At 33.7% G+C, this 23,849-nt stretch overlaps 1 protein-coding gene across 1 annotated transcript in view; it reads right to left on the bottom strand.

Moving 5' to 3' along the window:
* The window catches only part of ADGRB3 (adhesion G protein-coupled receptor B3), a 683,715-nt gene that overhangs the window by 396,319 nt on the left and 263,547 nt on the right, over positions 1 to 23,849 (bottom strand). Inside the window, exons 5-8 of the mRNA XM_069487813.1 lie at positions 19,876 to 20,037; positions 13,552 to 13,716; positions 1,754 to 1,918; positions 1,122 to 1,286 (exon numbers count right to left, since the gene is read on the bottom strand). Of these exons, the coding sequence (XP_069343914.1) occupies positions 1,122 to 1,286; positions 1,754 to 1,918; positions 13,552 to 13,716; positions 19,876 to 20,037 (657 nt within the window). The remainder of the gene's footprint in view (positions 1 to 1,121; positions 1,287 to 1,753; positions 1,919 to 13,551; positions 13,717 to 19,875; positions 20,038 to 23,849) is intronic.

Raw genomic sequence — 23,849 nt, 5'->3', positions numbered from 1 at the left:
GTGTGCCAACAATATTTAATGGAATGTACACATGATTAGGAAGGAGTCTTTGTTCTACATAATCTTTTAAAATATACTCTCTATAATTTGGGCAATTTCTGACTTTTTGTTTTTTTCTATTTTTGCATATAAAATTTTCTAATGTAGCAGCACCTCCATTCTTTCATTAGTAAATAAGACCTTGTGATTTCATTTAAAAATGTGTTCCTCGAGCCGGGCGCGGTGGCTCACGCCTGTAATCCTAGCACTCTGGGAGGCTGAGGCGGGTGGATTGCTTGAGGTCAGGAGTTTGAGACCAGCCTGAGCAACAGCGAGACCCCGTCTCTACTAAAAATAGAAAGAAATTATATGGACAGCTAAAAATGTATATAGAAAAAATTAGCCGGGCATGGTGGTGCATGCCTGTAGTCCCAGCTACTTGGGAGGCTGAGACAGGAGGATCGCTTGAGCCCAGGAGTTTGAGGTTGCTGTGAGCTAGGCTGATGCCACGGGCACTCACTCTAGCCCGGGCAACAGAGCGAGACTCTGTCTCAAAAAAAAAAAAAAAATAAAAATAAAAAATAAAAATGTGTTCCTCATAGGAATTTATTTTTTAAATTGGAAAATGGGGTGAGGGCAAGTAAATGAAAATACCCAAGGTCAACCATCAAGGTGAGAATAATTAGCAACAGAACTTAAAAGTGCCTGAGTGTTAACACCATGTCTTTATCTTCTCACTTAGCTATCTTACACTTACATCTTTATATTTCTAGTGTATATTATATATAATCTAAGACAGCTTGTTTTGTATTCTCAGTAAACAAACATTCCATAAAATATTGAAAAAACTGTACCCTCAGTTAGTTTAAACTATATCCAGTCTTGTACTCTTCAGTAAGGCTACCTCAGTATTATCATATTTTTCAATTTCATTTTTCAACAGAAAACTTAAAAACCTATGGGGCTATTCTACGACACGTAAACACAGAATGCCCCATATGCTATAGAAACAAGTAAATGTCCACCTATCATTAGCAATCCTTCATTGAGGAAGTACTGCCCTTAATTAATGATAATATTTTGAAATTTTTTTTTTCAGGTTATAAAATATTTCCTTTGGGATAATTTCAGCTCATTCTCACCAGGGCATCGCTGCTCGCTGCATCTCCTCACTTCTTCACCTGTTCCTTCACATTGCTGCCCTGTTATGGCGGCTCCCTGACACGTCCTGATTCGCCTTTCCCAGCCACCGTCACAGGACTTGGAACAACCGCTCCAATGACCCCACTGATTCCACTGACCATTGGCTGAAAGAAATGTGGCTTAGTCAATAGCAGTAGTCTCCTGCATCCTGCTTTAGGAATTTCAAAGTCTGAGGGCATTACTGTCCCTTCAATTTTTATTAATCTACCACTATGAATAAACTTTATTCAAATATTTAACTTCCTGGTCAAATATAGAGCACTGTGATTAACACAAGCTTACACAAGCGTGTCAGAGTCTTTAAATCGACACTAAACCTTCCTTGTAAAAAATAAATGCTAGTTCAGAGTTTAGTGCTAAACTTCATCAACTATATTGGTATTTAATCTCAGAATCTCCTAAATTTTATTATTTTATTAGTTATGGCATACAGTAGAATAAACTCTGGTATAATTGGCTTCATCTCTAAGAAGTACATAATTATTATCTTATTATTCCATGACCACCTGGCATGGTTCTGGCACAGTTTATAAGCGGTGGGTGCCATTGCTATGCAGGAATCAGGCCTTACCTGTGCACTCGGGGTTATAGCACTCTCTGCTCTCCGCCCAGGGCCCTCTGCATTCGGAACCCCCGTGAGCAGCCGCGGTGCACTGCCGGCTTCTCTGCTGGGTCCCATTGGAGCACGTCACTGAGCATTGGCTCCACGAACTCCACTCCTGCCACTGCCCATCAACTGCCAAAGCAGAAAGAGACAGTGTAAGAAAATCTTCCAACAGGGAAGGTTGTACATAAAGTACATGGTAAAACTACCCTTGAAGATGAATCCCAATCAATGGACTCTGAATGAAGGCAAGGGAAGGTCACACCAGCATGAGAATTTATTATTACCCTCCAAACTACTATCACCTTATTCTCCACTTCTGTTTCCTTTTATGCATCTAGTATCACCTTTCTTCACTTATTTCTTCAAAAATAGTTATTGATCACTCAAAAATATAAAGTCTTGGGCCATGACATGGTTACATAGAGAAGTGAATAAAATAATACTGACTAATACCTTACAGAGCTGATATTTTAAAAAAGGAACCTCTAGAAATAAAAAAAAAAAAACCAGCATGCTAAATAAATCAGTTATATAGAAGTGTTGCAAAGGATAATTTCAGGATACAGTCAGATAAAAGTTTGGAGAGTTCAGGGAGTCTTCCTTGACAAACGGAAGTTTCAGGCAAGCCCTGAAGGATAAGGAGAAAATACTTAGGATTAAAGCAAGTTCCATGCAGAGGGATATATACAAAGCTCCTTGCAGAAGAAACATGGGCATTTCCAGGAACTGGGTGAAGGTCATTGTGAATGCAGTCTCTAGAGCTGGGTGGAGAGAGGTTGGTAAAAAGGAAGAGACCAGATTTTACGAGACTTTCATCAGCTGTGTTATGTTTAAGAAGACGTTGAAGGATTTAAACGGGGGATTCTATGATCACATCTGATGCAGGGTGGAGGAAGAATTACAGGAGAAGTTGGGGAGGGTCTGAGCCTGGATGATGAGGCAGTGCTGTTGCAATGTCATGGAGAGATTAGAAAGCTACTAAGAAGGGATGGTGAGAGGAGCTCCTGAAGGGCTGGCCATGGGAGCTGAAGAAGAGAGAGGACCCAGCTGACTCCGAGATATCTGGTGTATGATTATTGCATTGTAATATTGACTGTTGAACTTGACTTGTCTTTGGGATATTCAAATTGAGATTTATTTATTTATTCATTTATTCAAATGATTTTTGAGCATCTATTAGTTATCAGACACTGGGATAGCTGTTAACAAGAGATAGAAAATTAAAGAATATAAATCCCAACATCAAAAATCTTATAATTTAAGACATTATGCATGCAAATAAATAAATAAAAGGTTAAGGACAACAATATCTTAACATGACACATGAGGTGTTTAGGCTTTCAGAGGACAGATCACATCTACTTGAGGAGTAATTACATTAGATTTAGAATGGTGAGATTCGGACAATTTAGACAAAGGAGACAGCATTGACAAAGGCGTAATCCCATATGCCAGAAAATAGAAATGAGCAAAGGATTCAACCAAAAATATTTTCCAGATTAGAATGCATCAACTAGCATATAAATGTTATAAATGTACTAGTAAATGGCTGTCTTCTTCTTCCAATATCATTCCACGGTTCTTAGTCAATTTGATCATAGGTAAATGAATTCACTACCAATCCAAAATTCCCATCGACCTGAGCTGATGTTGCTGTGAAAATTCATCCAAACAAACAAGAAAGCTTGGCACAATATGAGTAAGTACTTTCAATCTAATTTCAAGCCTCACATGTAGCTATTAAAAAGAAGGTTGTTTAATAGGTATCTAGCTGTACTTAATAAAACCTTTGTGAGATTAAAAAACACAAAATGCCAATTTAATCATCCCATTCATGTAATTTTAGCATCTCACTTTATTAAAAGTATCTGATACAATCTCATTGGCAATGTACTCCATTTGCCAAACAAAAGAGAAAATTCTAGTGAATCAATAAGACATTATAAATTATCCATTTCTCCTCTATTTTGGCTTTAAAGATGAGTGCATTTTTCATTTCAGAATTTTGCTTTCCAAAGATAACACTTATTAAGCTTGCATTATGAACTCTTACTATCCTAAGCATTTTGAGAAGGGCTTATAAAAACAGATTCATGCCCTGCACCTTACAATCGATTTGGCAAAAGAATGTACATTATTGAGAACATTCAGAAAGCAACACATTAACAAAGGTAAATTAGGTGATGCCAACCTAATCTTAGTGCTATGTAACCAGCAGAAAGGAATATGTGATGTCCTCAAGTACTCTGTTTAGAGGCAAATTTTGAGAATGATTTATTATGAATGCAATAGGTGTATACTCACTGGCAAAGAGAAGATACGTCTTTCTATCTAAGATGGGGAGTTGGGAATGAGCAAGTCAGATATGGAAATCAGAGAGAAGATTTGGCAGAGTGTTTTATTTCTATGAGAAATGAGAAAAGACCTTGCTGAAAAGATATTAGAAAGAATGAGAATATCTGTGAAGTGTTTTCCTCATCAGGCTTTAACTGAAAGAAGACTGTGTCACCATTAGTAAAAAAAAAAAAATTAAAGACCTTAAATTCACATATTTTAATATTAGTTGTTCAATCCTTTCTGACAATCTACATATTCTATGTTTTGGCTAAAGTTTGAGAACAGGTTAATATTAGAAATTTGAGGGACAATTGGAGGTTCAATAGCACTATAAACACCAAAAAACATATATTGCAGATGTGAAAAGTTTTGTTTGTAAAGTCAGTTACAGGAAAAAAGTGAAATTCAAGATTTATCAAGTGGACATTTTTTGTTCTTTTATATTTACAGTGAGAACTGAAAGATCCTTTTATTGAACATTAACTGCACTGTTATGAAAGAATTGACTTAACAAAGTAATTCATTGGTTATAAAAAACAAAAGAAGAAAAGCTCAACATTTCTTTAGTGTGTCAAATCCAAGTTACTGAGAAAATAGAGAAGTGAGAAGTCAAAAAGGAGAGGGATATGTGAATTTAACTTAAAGGGCTAGATGACAGACGTATCTTTCATGTATTCTTTCATGACGTATACATGAAAGAATTTCTTTTAGTGCCAAATATGAGATATTATTTTATTTTAGTTTTTTTTTTTCAGTTTGATATTCTGGAAAATTTTTTTAATCAGTAATTATTGTGTTTTTATAGGGACCTCAGCCCCAAACCATCTCAGGAAATTGTTGTGTCATTTTACTGAATGAGAACAAATGGAGGATGGGAAGGTTTGGGGAGGTAGAAATTAAGAGTTCTGTTTTGGACATTTAAGCATTTTCAAGTAGCATGTTTACATTATCTTTTAGGGATAAATGTTGAGAAACTTAAAAATAAAAGCCATTAGTGTCACAAGAATGGAAAAACACACACCACATGTACTCACTATTAAGTTGGAACTAACCAATCAGAACTCACATGCGCAGATGGAAGTAAAACTGAACAGAAATCATGCAGGTGGTGGGGGATATGGAGGGGAATGGTGAAATCATATCCAACAGGTAAAATGCACACTCTGGGTGATGGGCACACATATAACTTTGACTCAAGCAGTACAAAAGCAATCCATGTAATCAAAACATTTGTACTCCTGTAATATTCTAAAAAAAAAAAAAAAAAAAATACAATAGTAGGCTGAGCGTGGTGGCTCACGCCTGTACTCCTAGCAGTATGGGAGGCCCAGGCGGGAGGGACGATTGCTCCAGGTCAGGAGTTCGAGACCAGCCTAAGCAAGAGCGAGACACAGTCTCTCCTAAAATTAGAAAGAAATTAGCTGGACAACTAAAAATATGTAGAAAAAATTAGCTGGGCATGGTGGTGCTTGCCTGTAGTCCCAGCTACTGGGGAGGCTGAGGCAGAAGGATCACTTCAGCCCAGGACTTTGAGGTTGCTATGAACTAGGCTGATGCCATGGCACTCTAGCCTAGGTAACAGAATGAGACTCTGTCTCAAAAAAAAAAAAAAAAGAATACAATAGCAAAAAACAACAACAACAAAAAAATCAAACACATGCAATTACTAGACTGCTTGGCTTCTTTAAGCATTTTTAAAAAATTATTTTGAGGGACATAGTTTATAATATTAAAAATAAACTATTTTCATTATAAAAATAAAGGGCATTTTAATATGATATATGTATATATATTTTTTTATAACCATTCATCTAGGTTCTCCAAGAAGTGAAGGGAAAGCATCTTTCTTTTTATCTGATGTTTAACTGGGAGCCACTGTGGTGAGGAAGCTGCTTCTCCTTTAGCCTGCATGCAGGCCTGGCTTTTCACCTGGGTCAGGATGAGGCAGTAGAGATAAACAGTGCCTCTCCTCACCCAATGCCTGTCCCACGTGTACACTGACCTCCCACATTTCTAAGAAGGACTTCTCAGGGTCACAGGAAACCTACGAATTTGTAAATACCTTAAAGCTTCCCTTTAAAACTGTGTTCCTATTGAAATATGATTCACATCTTGGCATTCTTTCAGAAAAGAGTTCCCTGGTAAGTTGGAAAAATGTGAATGCTCCACATTCCCTGTTAGAGTCTCATAATGCGCTCAGAAGTAAAGATTGACAGGGACTGTGGTCTGTGACTGGCATTGCGCCAGGAGGACGTGGGGGAACTGTGGTGAGAAAGACTGACTAAGCTCTGCTCTCATGTTCGTAGAGTCTGGAGGGCTGTGGTGGAAACAGATGATAAACAAGTAAACAGACGAATAAACAAGAGAGTTGCAGTTAGAGGTTTTATGAAGACAGTGTGAAAAAGACGGAAAGCTCAGCCAGGCCTCTCCGAGAAGGTGGTGTTGGAGCTGAGCCTGAATCACCAGAAGGAGCCAGCGATCATGTGAGGATGTGTGGAAAGCTTCACACAAGTGCAAAGTCTTGAGATCAGGAAAGCTCTGTGTGTTCAGGAACAGAGAGACGGCTGGGGCTTGCAGATCATGGAAAGGGGGAAGAGGCAGGAGATGTGTTCAGACAGCACACGCAAGCTAGCTCTTATGGGGCCCTGTAGGCCATGTGACCAGGGAAGATGCGAAGCTATGAGAGAATTTTAGAGTAGAAAACTTATAAGATATAATTTACATTTTAAAACTTAATTTTGCTGTTGTGTGTAGAATGGATGGGATGAGGCAAGAATGGGTACTGTGAGATATTAAGGGAATATACCATAGTCTAGACAGAGCTGATGGTGGAGTGGATTATGGTGGCATCTGCGGGCATAGAAAGAAGTGGATGAATTTGTGATATTTTTGCATGTAGAGTTGGCAGCTTCATGGTAGGGTATAGAAAAGTAGAAATCAAGGTTGACTTTTAGGTTTTTGACTTAATCAAATAAGTAAAAAAAAAAAAAAAAAAAAATGGCTCCTTTTATTGAACTATGTTAGACTAGTGTCCAAATAGATTTGTGTGTGTACAGCCCTTAAAATCAAAATTTCTATTTTTATGATGTTGAATTTGGAATGTCATTTTGGACACGAGGCAGGAAGTACTGTACTAAACGAACTTTATTTAAAACTTTGCCTCCCAAATTTATTTGAAATGGAATCCCCTCCCCTCTTTTTTGTTTTAATTATTCATGGAATACCATTTGATAAACCCTGCACTAGCATATATAGTTTCTTCCATAATATGTAGCCACATCAGGATTAATAAATTCTTAGGCCTTTTTAATTTCTCTTCATTTCCATTATAAGCACTTGCAGTTGGATTTTTTTTAATGTTAGTTTTCAACTTAAAAACTCCAAGTGGCTATTACTTTATGAGCCACTCTACAAAGGTGACTAGAATCCAGAACAATAGGCTGTGTTTTGAACGTGGGAGAATGCTGAGAGATCAGCCTGTCTTACTGTCATGTAATGTGCTTCCTTATACACAAAGGTCACATTGGGTACAATTAATGTATCATTTTAGCAGTGTAACAAATTACCAGATTAGAATCAAAAGAGTTAAAACTGCAAAGATTAACTTGTTAGATTCCTGGGGTTTACTTTGTTATATGAACTTTCTTCTGCTATATATTGAATATATGGAATTGCAATTGTGCTCACCTGGAAGAAAAAACTCCTCTTTACAGGGGCCACATTAAATTCTGTGATAAATTTTAATAAAAGTATTGTTTTTCAGTTCACTTTCACATCTTGACCAACAACTGTTGACAATTTAGAATAGGTTAGATAACAATTACCACAAATTAGATTATGTACTCATCCATAAGGTTGTGAATATTTTAATAATAAAACTATCATTTCAGCAACTGTTCTGGGATGAATATTGCTGATTGATTAAGGAGTTGAAGGGAGAAAAATTCTGAGCCCTTTGAAGTTATTTCATTTAGTGATAGCAAAGTTGGAGAGTTGGAATTTGCCTTGAGTTGGGAGTTATCCAGGGATCTGGAAAGACTCTTTCAGACTAGAAGACGGAAATGTACAAGAGTCCAGCCTCTCGCTTTGGGCATATGTTGAAGAGCAAAAATCTATGTCTCCTACTTGCCATTTTAAAATAAACTGCAAAGGAAGAAAAATCAAAATGCAATATCATTTTTAAAAATTAGAATTGAAAACATAAATGATCATGGTATAGATAAGAAAAAAACTCAGTAATAAGTTAAATTAAATGAGAAAAAATATTAAATAGTAAAAAAAAGCAAGCCAAGATTAATAAAGACACTATCAATTTTAAAAATATTTTAAGCTAAGAACTGAATGATCTCTGGAATAATGTTCAAAATCTAAAATGACACAAAACAAATACAATTGCCATACAACAGACTAGAAGGTTAAGAAGATAAAATCTAAATTAATTTAAGGATAGGTTAATGAGGAAGCATTTGAATGTCAAATTATAGCATCCTCATGAAAAGAAAATCAGGGACCTTGGACCCCATTTCTGGCAAATGTTTAGCCTTTTCCCACTCACAGTCTTCACCAGACCGAGGGCCCTCTGGCTCAGCCATCTTAGATGCTGAGGATCAAAATTTTAGGTTCACAGGAGACTAAACCTCTTGCTCTAGATAATAGAGATATTTGGGTCCAGCTGTGTTTCTGAGGCTCTATTCATGGGTGATTGTTTCTCTCTTTTTAGGGTCTGTAAAAGTATGCAAATGTACCTGGAAACTATAGCCTGAAGCATCCCTGTAGGGGGCTCTGGGCTTACAGGAATGCATTTGTCAAATGTAGGATGACCACTGGTGTAATACTGCTCAGCCCAAGGACTGACACAAACGTCTATGTAAGTACTTGTCCCTAGTATAAACCCAAGAGAAGAATCCCTTTCAGTCTATGATTAAGGATGTAGATCTGAAAAATTACCATAATATCCTTAGTTCATTTGACCTATTTCTTCCCAAATCCCTTAATTTTAAAGTAATACCTTCATATAAATCATGATAAATATCCTTCCCTTTATATCAAGTTTTACACTTTTCAAGATACTTCCACCTAACATTAATCATGTACCAATCCTGTGATATGGAAGGATAATGAATACTGGCTCCAATTTTATAAATGAGAAAATTGAGGAAAAGAGAAGATGAATAAGTTGCCTAAGTAAATATTTTTACTTAAGGATTGGGACTGAACATTAATACATACTGTTTCCCACTGAATCATATAATTGAATTCATTTTTACACGTCCTAGCATATAAATGAAAACTTATTTGCCAATAGATCTCTCATTTATTTTAGTCTTTAAACTGTCACTCAAATTATTATTTATCTCTGTCCTCTACATTTTTTGTACTCTATATATATGAATACATATCAGATTGAGAAATGGCAAAACTGAAAATAATTGAGAAACAAACTTAAGTCATCGGCTCCTCCAGTCTTCAACTACTGACTGAGGGAAAAAAACTATCACCACAAAGTAAAAGACTATAAAGAAAATTAGTATAAAACTTGAGGCTTTGAACTAAGAATGTAAGCTGAAGTGTTTCATTTATGTTCTCTGCAGTGTTTAATTTTAGAAAAGGTTATATAATTTTATTTTGGGGATATATATCTATATAATTTTAATAGAAGCCCTACTAGAAAATGTAAACATTCTATTATGTTTGATACTTCTCTCCAGTTAAATATCACTAAAAATTAAAACCGCTGAGGACTGAGGTTTTTAAAGTGATCAAATCACTCTAGCAGAGGAGTCGCCATAAAGGAACACTCAGAACTGGTCAGACACACACAGCTAGACCTCAGTGTTAGCAGCTTGCCTATGCTCACAGTGAGGCTGTGTTATCTCTTATTGGACCTAAACCATCTCAATGAACATTAATATCAGACAAGGTCACTTTAGAGACAAAGACAAGGTCACTTCAGAGAGAAAAACAAGCTCACAGTGCAACCCACAAGTTACCAAACATTCTTCTTTCTCAGCTAATATGAGTGACGGCTATTTCTTTATCAATTATAGCTAGTCTTCCATTCACCTAGATAACTTAAGATATCCAGTCATAGAATTTTTACCCCTTCCTTGAAGCATCCAATCCAGAGCAAAGCCTCTTTTCCTTAAACCCTCCCCAAAATCAACCAACACAAGCCCAAATCCCTTATTAAGTTTTTTTCTAATACCCTCTTACTGAGATGCCCCCCAGTTCCCTATGTTGGTTGGTTTTCCCTCACTGCAAAGAGTAACAAACTCAGCTTTGTCAACTACAGATGTGATCTTGGTAGACTTTGGTTGGAAGGCGTTAACTTAATAATACTAAGACTCTCACAGCATTTGCTCTTTACCAGGTTCTCTACCTTACAGCATCTCACCTAGTTTTTTTAACAGTACTGTGAAGCGGGTATTACTATTGTCTCCATTTTGCAGATGAAGGAACCAAGGATTAGAGGAGTGACACAGTTATGCTGAAGGGTAAAAATCTAAATTTAAATATATATGTTCTCTTCCAAAAGTCCAAAACGTAGTCCTTCCACTACATTGCATTAATGTCTTTATTACTAAATAGACATAGAAAATGTTCTTCAAAATCTTGGGATGAATTTTAGAAATTTGAATATGTGCATGTATTCAATAGTAACTATTCAATCTATTCAATAGTAACTTATTGGATACTACCAGGTACAAAGTTGCATGAAAAGATAAATAGGAAATTGAAGAGAAGTTCCTTATCCTCAAATATTCTGATTATTAATACCATTATTAACTCAATGCTCAATTAATGACTAAAATGAAAATCCAGAGAAAATAGAAAACATATCTTGGACCACGAGAAGCTTTAAATTTGGTGAGATAAGAACAACAGGCTACAAAGACCACTGAAAACATACACACACACACACACACACACACACACCACTTTCCATAATATTTTACTTATTAGTGTAGATGACAAAAGGAGGAAAATGAGATCACATGATGTTTATGAGCCTGTGAATGAATAATAGTGCTTTTGTTGCTCTATGTCTCCTGCCCATCTCCCTTCATCAACATCAGCCCTTGTTCTCAGACACGGTGTACAGATTAGTAAGTAATAACTAAAACTAGGAAATACTGTATCTGCTTTTTCCAATTTTCTTCTCTCCTTATGTGGATCCCTCAAAAGAAATGGGAAAAAGTTGGACATTGACTAAGCAAAGCATCTGATAAGATAATATCTACTTATAGGTATATATCAAACTCTGCATAAATAAAAAATACTTCATTATTTGATGTGAACAATATAAGTCAAGCCTAAATAGTGTCTACTTCATTATAGTGGTTTACAACCCACATGATCCTATCTTGGTTAACACACTAGTGTGAGCAAGGAGAACTGCTGTAGGTGTTGACCCACATTCTTCACTACTGATGAACCACCTATCATATCTTTATCCCTTCAAATGATGTCTTAGGAATCTCAGGTAGGATGGTTAGAAGAAATGTCTGCTGAAACCACTGAGTCCTCTAATCACCACCTTTAATTGAGGTTAGAGTATTTATATGAATTTTTCAGAATTGCTGACTTTTCATATGTTTATGTCCGAATCTTCGGAATATATTGTAAATTTTTTGATATCAAGGACTATGTATTCTTCTCACTAGTGTTTTATGTCTAGTTGATACATGATGATGTTTTTATATTCAATAAACATGCCTGACTCTAGCTATAAGATGATGAGTTCTAAGGAGAATTCCAAATGTTTGCACCAAATAAATCTCACATATTTTAAAACCACAATGCCAAAATTTGGAGAAGTGTATAAGAACTTTTAAAGATAATAGTTATTAGAGTTTACTTTCAAATAGTAAGTAAGTTGGGATAAAACGTGGGAAGAGTTTTACATCTTTTGTGATGCAACAAAATTCAAGAATGAAAATAACAGGAGTCAGAAATGATGTATGATAAGTTTAAGAACTCAAGGATAGTCCCATAGTACTCACTTATGAGAGAATATGAGCTAGGCCAGATTTACAAATAATATAAACATAATGTGCAAAGACAAAAGATCTACACAAAAGAAAGCCATCTGATTTTATTGGTCTAAGACAGATTCTAATGATAGTATAATAGCATTAAAAACCAACTAGCTTGGAAATGTATATGTTTGCTAATTGAGTGATAAAACCCCCTGACTATATCAACTTAGGAAAATGAGTTTTCATTTCTGAATTCTAACAATATGGCCTCCCTATCTACTGATATCCAACTATTTTACTCCTAGAAAAGTTCGTAGAAAGTATAGAGTATGAGAAACTTGGTTCACAACATTTTGACTGATCAGTGCCATTTTATCTTTGTATTTATGGGGACGAACTTAGGTAAAAAGAGTAATAAAAACCAATGTATTGAAAGAGATTCCAGATAGTTAGCCATTATTTTTTATTTCCCCATATTATCTACTTCTTAGCACTCCATGGACAAATAAGAGTGAACTATATTTGATTCGCTATGAGTGTCACCACTCACCACTTAAAAACATAAAATAAATTAAAAATTTGTATACGCTTCTCCAAATCTTTGGAAAAAAGACATGGCATAAATATGTATGTGTGTGTCTATCTGCCTTTGTGTTTATAGAAAAAAATAAGACAGAATATTACTGATCTCATTAACAGATTTTTTAATTTATTTTGGAAGTATTTGTTTTATGTTTGAATATTTTAATAAACTAAATAACAGTATTATGAAGACTTTTCTCTGGCATAATGGGTGAAATTAATTATCAAGGATAGATACAATTGAAACATCTTAAATGAAGGAAAAAATTAACATAACAAACTTTCAGAACAGACGATATGGTCTTCATAATAGTATGAAGTATTATATATTGTTTATTACATATTGTTTATGATCTAACCATTTTATGCATCTAGCAATAGATCTAGAAAGTCTGATTGCCTAATAAATATCTGTCACTTTTATACATGGTCAGTGGTACATTCTCACTCCTTAATTGAATGAGTGTGAGAGAATAACATTGGGAGGACTGCCTCTAAATCAAGTCTCTACTTTCGGTATGAAGGCAATAATCAATCTCCAGTCTTTAAGACTCCTTGTAATTTTCCCAGGAGGGAAAACCAAGTGCAGATAAAATCTTAGTGGAAAACATTAATATACACACTTATAGAAATCCAGTAAAGGTGAGCATTGATGGATACTCACCCAACAAAATATTAAACACCACTACATATGATGGAATCAAAGAAAGTACCCAGCTTTAGGCATAAAACAATAACCAAAGGATATATTTTCCAATGTGACTGAATGAAAATTGTACTCAATATTTCCCATGCACACTAGGGACCATACATAAATATGTATGTACATAAGTGCAAAGTTCACCAAATGCAGAATACGCTCACCTGGGCAGAGAGCAATATTACAAGGCTTATGATGTGTTTCAGGTCCTTCACACGGCCTTCCTCCATACTGAGGAGGTGTGCATGACCTTGTTCTTGTTCTTTGGCCTCGACCACATGTAAATGAACATAAACTCCACGGTGACCATTCCTCCCAAACTCCATGTACTGTAATAAAGCAAAGAAGCTTCAACAACAAAAGCAAAGAGGTAAGGACAGAGATTTTTTCTCTATAATTAAGAAACAAAACTCATCAAATAGACAAGTATGAAGATACTCCAAAACCTCAGTTGAGATAATATTCTTATTTGCTATAAAATGTAAAAGTTAAAAAATTCATTAAAATAATGGAAAACTTTATGTGCTTTTTTTCTGCATCTGAACAGTTATTCATGTCATAAACTTTAAACTTTTTGTTATATTTAATGAAAATGCACCTCTCTTCCTCATGGTAAAATAATCATGAATTATTTTTAAGTCAAAGTAACACAAACTAGTAGTGTATAGAACTAAATTTCTCATAACAGAGATGATCTTCTGGAGTTAAATTTATATTTAAAAGGCTAAGAGCCAACTTAATTTTTCTAACACTTTTAAAGGTTCAGGATTAAAGACTTTTATGGTATCAGAAAATGAAAAAAAAAAAGGCTGAAAATTGATGCATATTTTAAACAGCTTTTTAACCTCACATTTTAGAAAGTAACTATATTTTTTGCCATTTAAAAATTTGAGTTTAAAGTCACCATATTTTGTATAAGAAGAAAATTTCAAATACTGTATCCACTCGCATAAGATCCTCCTCTTTTCCTCATTTCAAAATAAGTGGCAAATATGAAAATCTCTTTCTAATGGCCATAAAACCAGAGGATGCTTTCCCTCCTCCAAAAACTTGATAAAAAAGGAAATCCTCCTAAGTTATATAAATTTCTAACAGAAACAATGATCCAGTTAAGATTATGCCTAACCACTATGGATATGTCAATTCTTCAAATACACCACTATAATGAATTCAAACTTGATCAGAAAGAATAACATAAATTCATAATAACCACTGTGATAAATAGTGATATCTTTTACAAATACCATGCTCTTACTATGCTCTTAGAAGTTCAAGGTTCAGATGTTTGATATGACACCCACTGGCATGAGTAGGGGGAGGAGAAATTTATAGAATATAACAAAAAAGATGTTCATTTTCTCTTCAACATTGGTAGGAGTAAGCAGAAGTCGATATAAGGTAGCAGAGGAATTATACGAGAAAATACAGTATATCTAGAATCTTCTTCATGTATATGCTGATCAAATTGTTACTTTAAAAACGCATATATGATACCTTAACTGTGAGTTAATTCATTCTCTTCCATTTATGTTATAAAGTTACTTCAACTGGTGTGAAACTATGTCCAAATAGTGAAAAAATAAGTCAAATTTGAGTAATATTCAATGAAAAGCTCTTTAAAATTCTGTGAAACTTGCTGGGAAATACATTTTTAAAACAATACATAGACAAATAACAAGAGGATGAGAGAAAGTAAGATGTTTTCATTTTTCCCGTGAAAAGTTTGGGAAAATCAAAACTAATTTGTATCCAGTGAGATAAGAATAAAAAGTCTATATTTAGCACTAAGAAAACTATGTGTGTGTATATATATATATATATATATAAAATATATATGTGCATATAAATATATCTATATATGATAAATTATAGTGGGATATTTTAAAAGTAATTTACATGAGTATATTTTGTTATATAAATGCATCTTTTTATAATTTTTTGCATTTATTTCCAATTACCAAGATTATTTGAAAATAACCTTTTCTCCCCATACTTTCTATATAAAGTGTTAATGATGCTATATGATATTCATATTGCCGCTTTTGTTCATTTTCTCTTCTATCAAATTATACCATTCTATATGCTTTACACAATTCCAGGATAAAAAGAAGCTGCTAAATTGGCAGATTTTTTTCCATGAATCACAAAATATATTGATTAATCTTGACAGCTTAGTTAAATTATGAAACTGGAATCCTCAGAAAATTAATGTTACTTAATTTTTTTTAACGGTTTTCATGGTTAGGTGGTAAAATTTCATGACTTATCCAGATCATTTTAAAAAAGCTAAAATATCTTTTTTTCATTTGAAAAGAATACAAATCATTAACAATGTTATTTTAGATACTATTGAATTAGTAGGAAATTATAGCACATACCTTATAATGTTTATAGATGCTATTCATAAGATTAACGTTAAAGATAAGACATTTTTATTTTAATGGCAAATTGTTATTTTTTTATTTTTCAGTAAAATATGAAAATCTGTAAGCAATCTAGTCCATTTAAAAATGATTTCAATAAAACCAATACATCTAAATCAAACTTATCAATTTTAATAGTTTTCTTCCTGGTTATATTATCATGTCTCTTTTTTTGTACTGACCAGAGATGAAATGAATGGTATACAATACACAAGTATATTAACATCAGATTTTTTAATAAACATATATAAATTCTCTTATCATTTAGATTAGGATATATATAAAATAACTTTTAGTGAAAGATTTTTTTCTTAAGAAATAAATGAATATGACAACTGTGATATTTACCAAAAAAAAAAAAAAAAGTACAAAACCATTCTTTTTCCTACATAAACTTCTACAGGATTAGAATACATATAGATTATAATAGTAGTTCTCAACCAGTGACAATTTTGACCCCCAGGTGACAATTGGCAATGTCTGGAAATATTTTTGGTTGTCACAACTTGAGGAAAGAGGGGAGCTACTGGCATCTAGTGGGTAAACACCAGGATGCTGCTAGACATTAAAAAATGCCCAGGACAGCCCCCACAACAGATTTATTGGGGTCAAAATTTCAGTACTACAGAAGTTGAGAAACCCTGGTAGACTGTAAAACTGTAATTTAACTAGGAAAGCAAATATACTACTAAATGTAGTATAATTCTCTACTTTTCCCAATTTACTTTCTTTTTATGTCCATTGTTTTCTACTCTGAGTACTAACAGCTTTTGAAGAAAGTAAAATGTCAAAGCAAAAATTTTGCTAAGGGCCATATATCTTAGCATCCGTATTAGAAGAAACACATTATTATGCAATTTAATTAAGAAAACCCTTCTTTTGAAATTTAAATAATATGACAGAGTGATAACTGATTTATAACACTATTGATTTGACTTCTATAGTGCAAATAAATAATAAGCTCTAATTCTATCATTCCACATATTTTGTGGAAAGTGACTTTAATATTTAATTTGTCCTTTTCTTGTGTCATTTTCATTAATTAAATGCCAAATACATTTGAGTGCCCATAGTATGACAAATCAGTTACTGATTTCTGAGCTAATTTTATTCTTGAGAATATATTGTTTTAGAAAGATATTTACACTGTTTAAATGCTATTTAAAATTTTAAAACTCACTTTTGTCCCTGTTTTCAGAATATATTGTTAATAGATTGAAAAGAAAGTACATATTACCAGCATGGCAAATAATTAAACAAAATATTGAACATAAAATATTTCATAAAAATATAATAACTATACAAAAGGAATCCCAATTTCCTACAGTAGGATACTTATTCTACATTTTTAAAATAATAAAGTTGCTAAATTATTCTTTATGTTTGGAAAATTAAAAAGAAAGCAACAAAATTGTTTTCATTATCTTTAATTCAACACTGAAATATAACAATGATTAAAACATACACTTTTCTTACCAATGCCACTATTTAACCAAATTTAGAAAGATAAAAACTGTATATGAAGGTAAAAAGGAATTAGTAATTGGTATGCACTTCTGTAAGAATAAGGGCGATACATTTAAGAAATCAAGGAAAACTTTATAATCATAGAATATTATTCGGTTTTCTAGACATCAGAGTGAAAGGGAAAGCTTGGTAGTTCTGCGTGGGAGAAGCACTCTGGTCTCGCTACCAATGCTCTCCATGCCCAGTGAGGGGTTTAATCAGTGGTCTCTGGCAAGAAGATGGAGACTTCTATGTGTCAGCCTTATGAATGAGCATATCTAGTGACTGGGAAGTAAGCTCTGAATGGAAAATTGTGGAGAACTTTAGGATCCACTCAGACTCACATTTGGCGATCCAATTGCCATTATCCTCTACCCTTGTACGTTGAAAGGATCTTGACTATTCAAATAGATGCTGATGAGATAAATGTATATATCAAGTGCAGCTTAATTCTCTATCCACACTTTTCTCATTGCCAAGGACAGGGAACTTGATCCTGGAACCCCTTTATAAATATCGTGAAGTAGGGACCAGTTTTGAGTGTTCTTCCCAGACAACCCACTCTACTCCCACCCAAATGAAAACCTAAAAGCATTTGCCCTTGTGGTCTGAAGATTTCATTTCTAAAACATGTTGGTCAAATGACACATGATTACAGTTAGGAGAAATCAATTTCAAGAGATCCATTGTACAGTATGGTGACTGTATAATGACAATATAGTGTATTACTAAAAAATGTAAACAGAGTGGATGTTAAGCACTCTCACCACAAAAATGAGAACTATATGAGGTAATGCATTTGTTAATCAGCTAGATTTAGCCATTCAACAGTGTATATATACCTGAAAACATCATGTTGTTCAAGATAAAAACATACAATGTTATCTGTCAATTTAAAAAAAACAAATAATGAAATAAAATCCTAAGCTCTTTACTTTTTGTGTCCCTTCTACTATCTAACGTGCCTAGACTCTGTTTGCTCTATGACCCCTGTTTTTATCATCTTTTTCATTATCTTTCCCCTCCATGACCTCCTTAAGCATTTTTTCCTATGAACCTTTTTATAATTCACTTCACGTTCTTTCTCTCTTATCTGATTCCCACTTGCCATCACTGAGTTTTCAGTGATGGTTATTGCTCTTCTGTTAATTCCGTCTTCCCTTTCTCCCAGCCTTCAGCTTTCTTCCCTGCTTCGCTTTTAATTCTACCTTCATCTACCGCTTTGCTACCTCCCAACTCTGTTATAAAGGGATTTCCCACCTCATGGCATCATTCCTCCTCCACCTTCTGCCTACCACTTCTTTTTATTTCCAGGACTGTCCTTTTTTATTATGATAAAAACCATATAATGTAAAATTTACCATCTCAACCATTTATAGCGTACAACTCAGCAGTGTTAAGTATGTCCATATTGTTGTGAAACACATCCTCAAAACTTTTTCATCTTGCAAATTCGAAACTCTGTACCCACCAACAACAACTCCTCCAGACTGTCTTTTAATGGATCAACCTTGCCTATTCTGATGGAAAATCGAGATTATTCCTGCCCTTTCACCATGCTACCCACTCTCTACTCTTGCTTTTAGAAACTGCAGAATTAGCCATCTCTAGAAATGGAACTCACCAGAAACTTCTAAGCCCAGTTAGCAGATGGAAGGCTGCTGCCGGGTCTGTCCCTTTCTTATACCCACACCTATTTGGAGGCCTCTGGAAAGGCTGTGAATGGCAGTCCAGTGTCTACTGCAATAGTCCTTAAGTTTGCAGTCACCCATCCATCAAATGGTTAGATAAAATGTAAATCTGGAGATTCACAACATCATGTGCTTTGGACTTCTTGAAAGAAAGTCCAGATTCCTATTCATATTTATCTTTACATGAAAATCAGTGGTCTGAACAGAATAAATGTCTATAATGTGAATGTGTGCATCATTTGAACAACAAAATTTTGATGTAACTTGGAAAAATCTGACCCTAAGCGGGCATGCTATTGTGCTGTGCTCCATTTAACATGAAAGATATCTTTCCCTTTCTCTTTTCTCATTAATGACTTTAAGTTTACAAAGCAGTGGATGAGGGAAGTTACTTGCATGAAATAAAGTAACAGAAAGTTATTTGGTCAGGGACGCTATTTTCCCAGATAAGTGATAGGAAAACTGTTGACTTTCTGAAAGACGGTGTCAACCACTGTCTTAAACAATGGATACACATGATATTTCTAGTACGGTGGCAAACTACATTTTTCCTCAAACATTTAATTGGGCAGTTTCACTATCTAAAATACAGAAAGACATTTAAACCTTAAATACTATCAGAAACAGATACAAAAATTTGAAGCTGATATTTGCTGTGGAGAGGAGAGTAACTTATGTAATTTCGTGACCACTCTGAAAGCAGAAATAATCGCATACATAATAAAATATCACAGCTGAATAAGAATTATACTTATCCACTCTAATTAAAATGCCTATACCCAGTTCATATGAAAATAACAAATCGTTCCAAATGCGTAGCATGACACAATTCAATAACATCCACAGTTGTAGTTGCTGCTAACACTACCTGGACAGAGGGCAGTGTTATTGCAAACCCTTGATTCTCTTAATGGGCCGCTGCAGTGTGTCCCGTAAGGTGATACACAAGTTCTGGTTCGCACCTGCGACCCTTGACCACAAGTAACTGAGCATGTGCTCCACTGGGACCACTCTTCCACACCAGATTCACCTGTGTGCAAGACAACAAATAAACATGAAATACTGTCTTACATATTCATCTGGTAAGCATCATACCAAACTGACATCATGACATGCAAGAAAAATTTAAATGTAAAAATATGACAGTACATCAAAAGGTCCATGAAAACATTTCAGAGAAAAAGAAATTTAAAGAGGGATGCATAAAATGCTGATGCAAAGACCACGTTTGCTGGAACCTTGTTAGAAAAATACTCTTCACAAATTACACTGTGCAAAGGAAGCCATGGAGGAAGTAGTCAGCATCTTTTAGTATGAATAACTGTTGAAGTGATTCTCTTCAAGCCAATCTAAGACTTTGTACTTTCATGGGAAAGGAAGCAAAATGTATTTCTAAGCTTACTGTATGGCTTTGGTGAGCAGAAATATATTGATGTGTTTTTCCTTAGTCCTTTATTGTGTAACCCCCTTTCTAATGTTAGATGAGGTGGAGCCTGGGAGTCTGGGCACATCTAATTTTTATTGTGTTGAGCACTGCCACTTATTTATAATTTATTCCTAGTAAAAGTCCTACTCTTTCAGTCTATGACAGCTATATATTTTGTAGTAATTTATTAAAATCCTTCTGCTCACAACTTTAGCTATGATTTAGAGTAGTGATTTTTACTCGAAATTAAGGAAAATTCTCTATAACTTCTATTAGTTTAATAGGGTACTAAAATTTACTGAAAAATAGGGCTCTAAAAAGCCAAGGAATACCTGAATTCATTAATTTTCTTGGAGGCAGCATCACACTGAAACTACGTCTAATTTCTATTATTACCTAAAGTGATGCCCCAAGGACACTTAAAGTCAAACATTTCTAAGCCCGTTGCTATAGGCTTCTTTCTAATTCTACCCTGGCACCATGTTCAGGATAAATTTTAAAAACTGATTTGAAAATTTGCAGATGCTTTTCTCCAAATTCCAATCAGGTCATTTACCTGCTAGCAGTAACTATTTAAGTTAACCATTTAGTTGTTGAAAAAGTTTACAGGTAAGTATATCTAAAATTTTGTATGACTAATTAGATAGATCAAAGAGCAATTTAACTATATTTTATAGATTCTACTTAGAATTTGCATTTGAAATAGAATTCAAAAGACAGAATATGATAATCTATTTATCTCTCTCTTTGGGGGGAGTTAGTAAATGACTTAGAAATTATTTGCAGTGCTATTCAAGGTAGCTGGTCCGCAAACTGGTGCTCGAGGACAGAGGAGTTAGGACCTGAATATAATTAAACACACAGATTTTTTTTCATTGAGAAATTTGTTCTCAAAAAAAAAAAAAAAACATCAGCTGAAATAAGACATGTGGTTGAGGAAGTAGTCGACTTTACATTCTCATGTAAATTGCTTATCTCCTTGAGGGACCATAATAACCAGTTCACAAACAAGCACTGGTCCACCAACCACACTTTGAGTAGCACCTTTATGAAGCATTTGCTCATATATTGGTCTGCACTATGCACCCAAAGACATAAATGATAATGTATTTATAACTAAATATATATAGTAAGGGCACAGAATGGTATCTAGGATGACAGATTATATTAAATAGGACTGCTTTTCAGTGTTGTGATCAGTGTTTGCCTTAAAGGTACTATATGGATTGCCCTTAATTATTTCAGGATTATTTTGCCTTCACAAATTTGTATACAACTAATTTCATAAAAATGTCCTTGGATGACTATTTAAATAATATTTAAAGCAATGCCTCATAATTTGTTCTTTTACATTAAAGATACTCTATCAAGATTGAAAAGCATTATTCTATAAATCCAGTAATATGACAATGGTTAAAAAATATCCACACATATATGTATACATGCACATGTGTATTTAGCAATGAAAAATTTAAGCTTAAAGTTAGGGAAAATATAGTGCAAATTTTAAATGATAGTCTAACCTGTTTGAAATGAGATTAAGTGAAGTATAAATATTATGGCTGCATGTTATTAATTAAAAGCCAGAAAATTATGAACAATGTAAATTCTGTAAGTGAAATGATAAAGGTTATGAATAAAATTAGTTCTATTTTTGTCACAAAAGCAGTCCTTCTCTTCCCCTTGCATTGCTATAATGACAGAAAAAAATAATTTAGTTAAAATGAACAATGAATCAGGATCAAAGCCTACTTTTAAAGTACTTTTGTTCAAATATTTAAATGTTTGGGTTGCTTCTGAATGTATGATACTGCAGAAATGCTGAGCAGGCTAAACAGTGGTGCCTGGATCATGAAAATTTGATAATGAATGCTCAGAATTGGCCGCCTTTACTCTTCCTCAAACTGACGGTTCATTTTGTTGGTCAAAAATAAACAAATAAGACACGTATTGGCTTTCAAATTTTGAAACAAATTTTGTCACTAAAATAGTGGCCTACATACCAAAATGATCTTGTTATAACTCAAATGCTATAGTTTCCAATGATATTTCCACCAAATGTTTCTTATTTCCATGCTGATTCTTCCTTAGTCATAAAAGTGTGAAGACCATTTTAGTAGAGCCCATTAGGCCATTGTGAGAAATTGCTAATATACTTTATAAGAGGGATATTAAAAAATGCTCAATGACATTAAAGTAGTAAAGTATAACATGACGAATACTATTTTTAATATATATATTTTTAGAGATAGCACAAACTAAACTGGTACCTTAACACTAAGGCACTACTAAGGCTCTTTAGCCTGGCAAAAAACATAAAAGGAAACTGGAAAAGCATTGCAATTAAAGTCAGAAGACCTGTGTTGGATGGAAAATTCTGTGACCTTGATAAAGTCACTTTACTTCTTTGAATTTTTTCAATAAAATGAGCAATATATTTACCTCAAAATCTATTTGTGAGGATTGCGGGAGATAACATGAGAGAGCACCTTTTAAATTATGAACAAAATATTAATATAAAATTTTGCTAGTATGTTAAAATCATGAAATTAGATGCAATATTAATTTTATTTTTCTATTTTAGATAATATGCTACTTATTTCTAATGTAGATTTTTTCCTCACTATGATAAAAAACTACTTTTCTAAACATGTTTATAAATTCGTTTGATGACTAGGATGCTATAAAACATCAATAAGTATAATTAAGATGTCTTAAGCCATCCTATTGACACTGAATTTAGATTCCATATCACTTTATTTCATTTCCCTTAACAATAAATACAATACAGATTTTGTCTTAGGCTAACAGAGCATCATTTATGTTGAAAGTAGCATATCTCAATTATTGGCTTGATCAAAATAATCAAATTGTTTTGATAAAGTAACACTACTTTTTCAAATGCTACTCTCACCTCACTTTATTATTCTATAGAAAATTTGTTTCTAATTACAATATTTACTGATCATGTTGATTGAAGAAGCCAGGTTAGTTATTTTGAGAAGTAATTCTTAAATTATAAAGTGTGACAGCTTTTGCTTTTTTCTCCCAGGATAAATATAAAAAAAATATTGTTTTTTATTATCTGATTCACCTCTTTTTCATTCTTTGTTCTCAAATTACTGTTAGCAAACTTTTATAATTGTTTATATGTAATACTCATTTTTTTATTTGAAAGACAAATAGAGAAATATTATAAACAAAACTTAATTTTTGTAAAATTTCATTGTATGACACTTACCTGTATTTTTCAGACTACCTTAACATCTAAAGAAAGTGTAATCTAGGAAAATATTTAAGGAAGAAAACCTCTCTTTTTTGCTTTATAATTGCCTACTAACAAATTATGAATTTTAAAAATTATTTAAAATAATACAGTTTTTATCAGTATTTTAGTAATATAATTATACATGCAC

This window comes from Eulemur rufifrons, chromosome 15 (genome assembly GCF_041146395.1).
Source record: "Eulemur rufifrons isolate Redbay chromosome 15, OSU_ERuf_1, whole genome shotgun sequence".
Taxonomy (NCBI): domain Eukaryota; kingdom Metazoa; phylum Chordata; class Mammalia; order Primates; family Lemuridae; genus Eulemur; species Eulemur rufifrons.
This window is presented reverse-complemented; position numbering and strand designations above follow the sequence as displayed.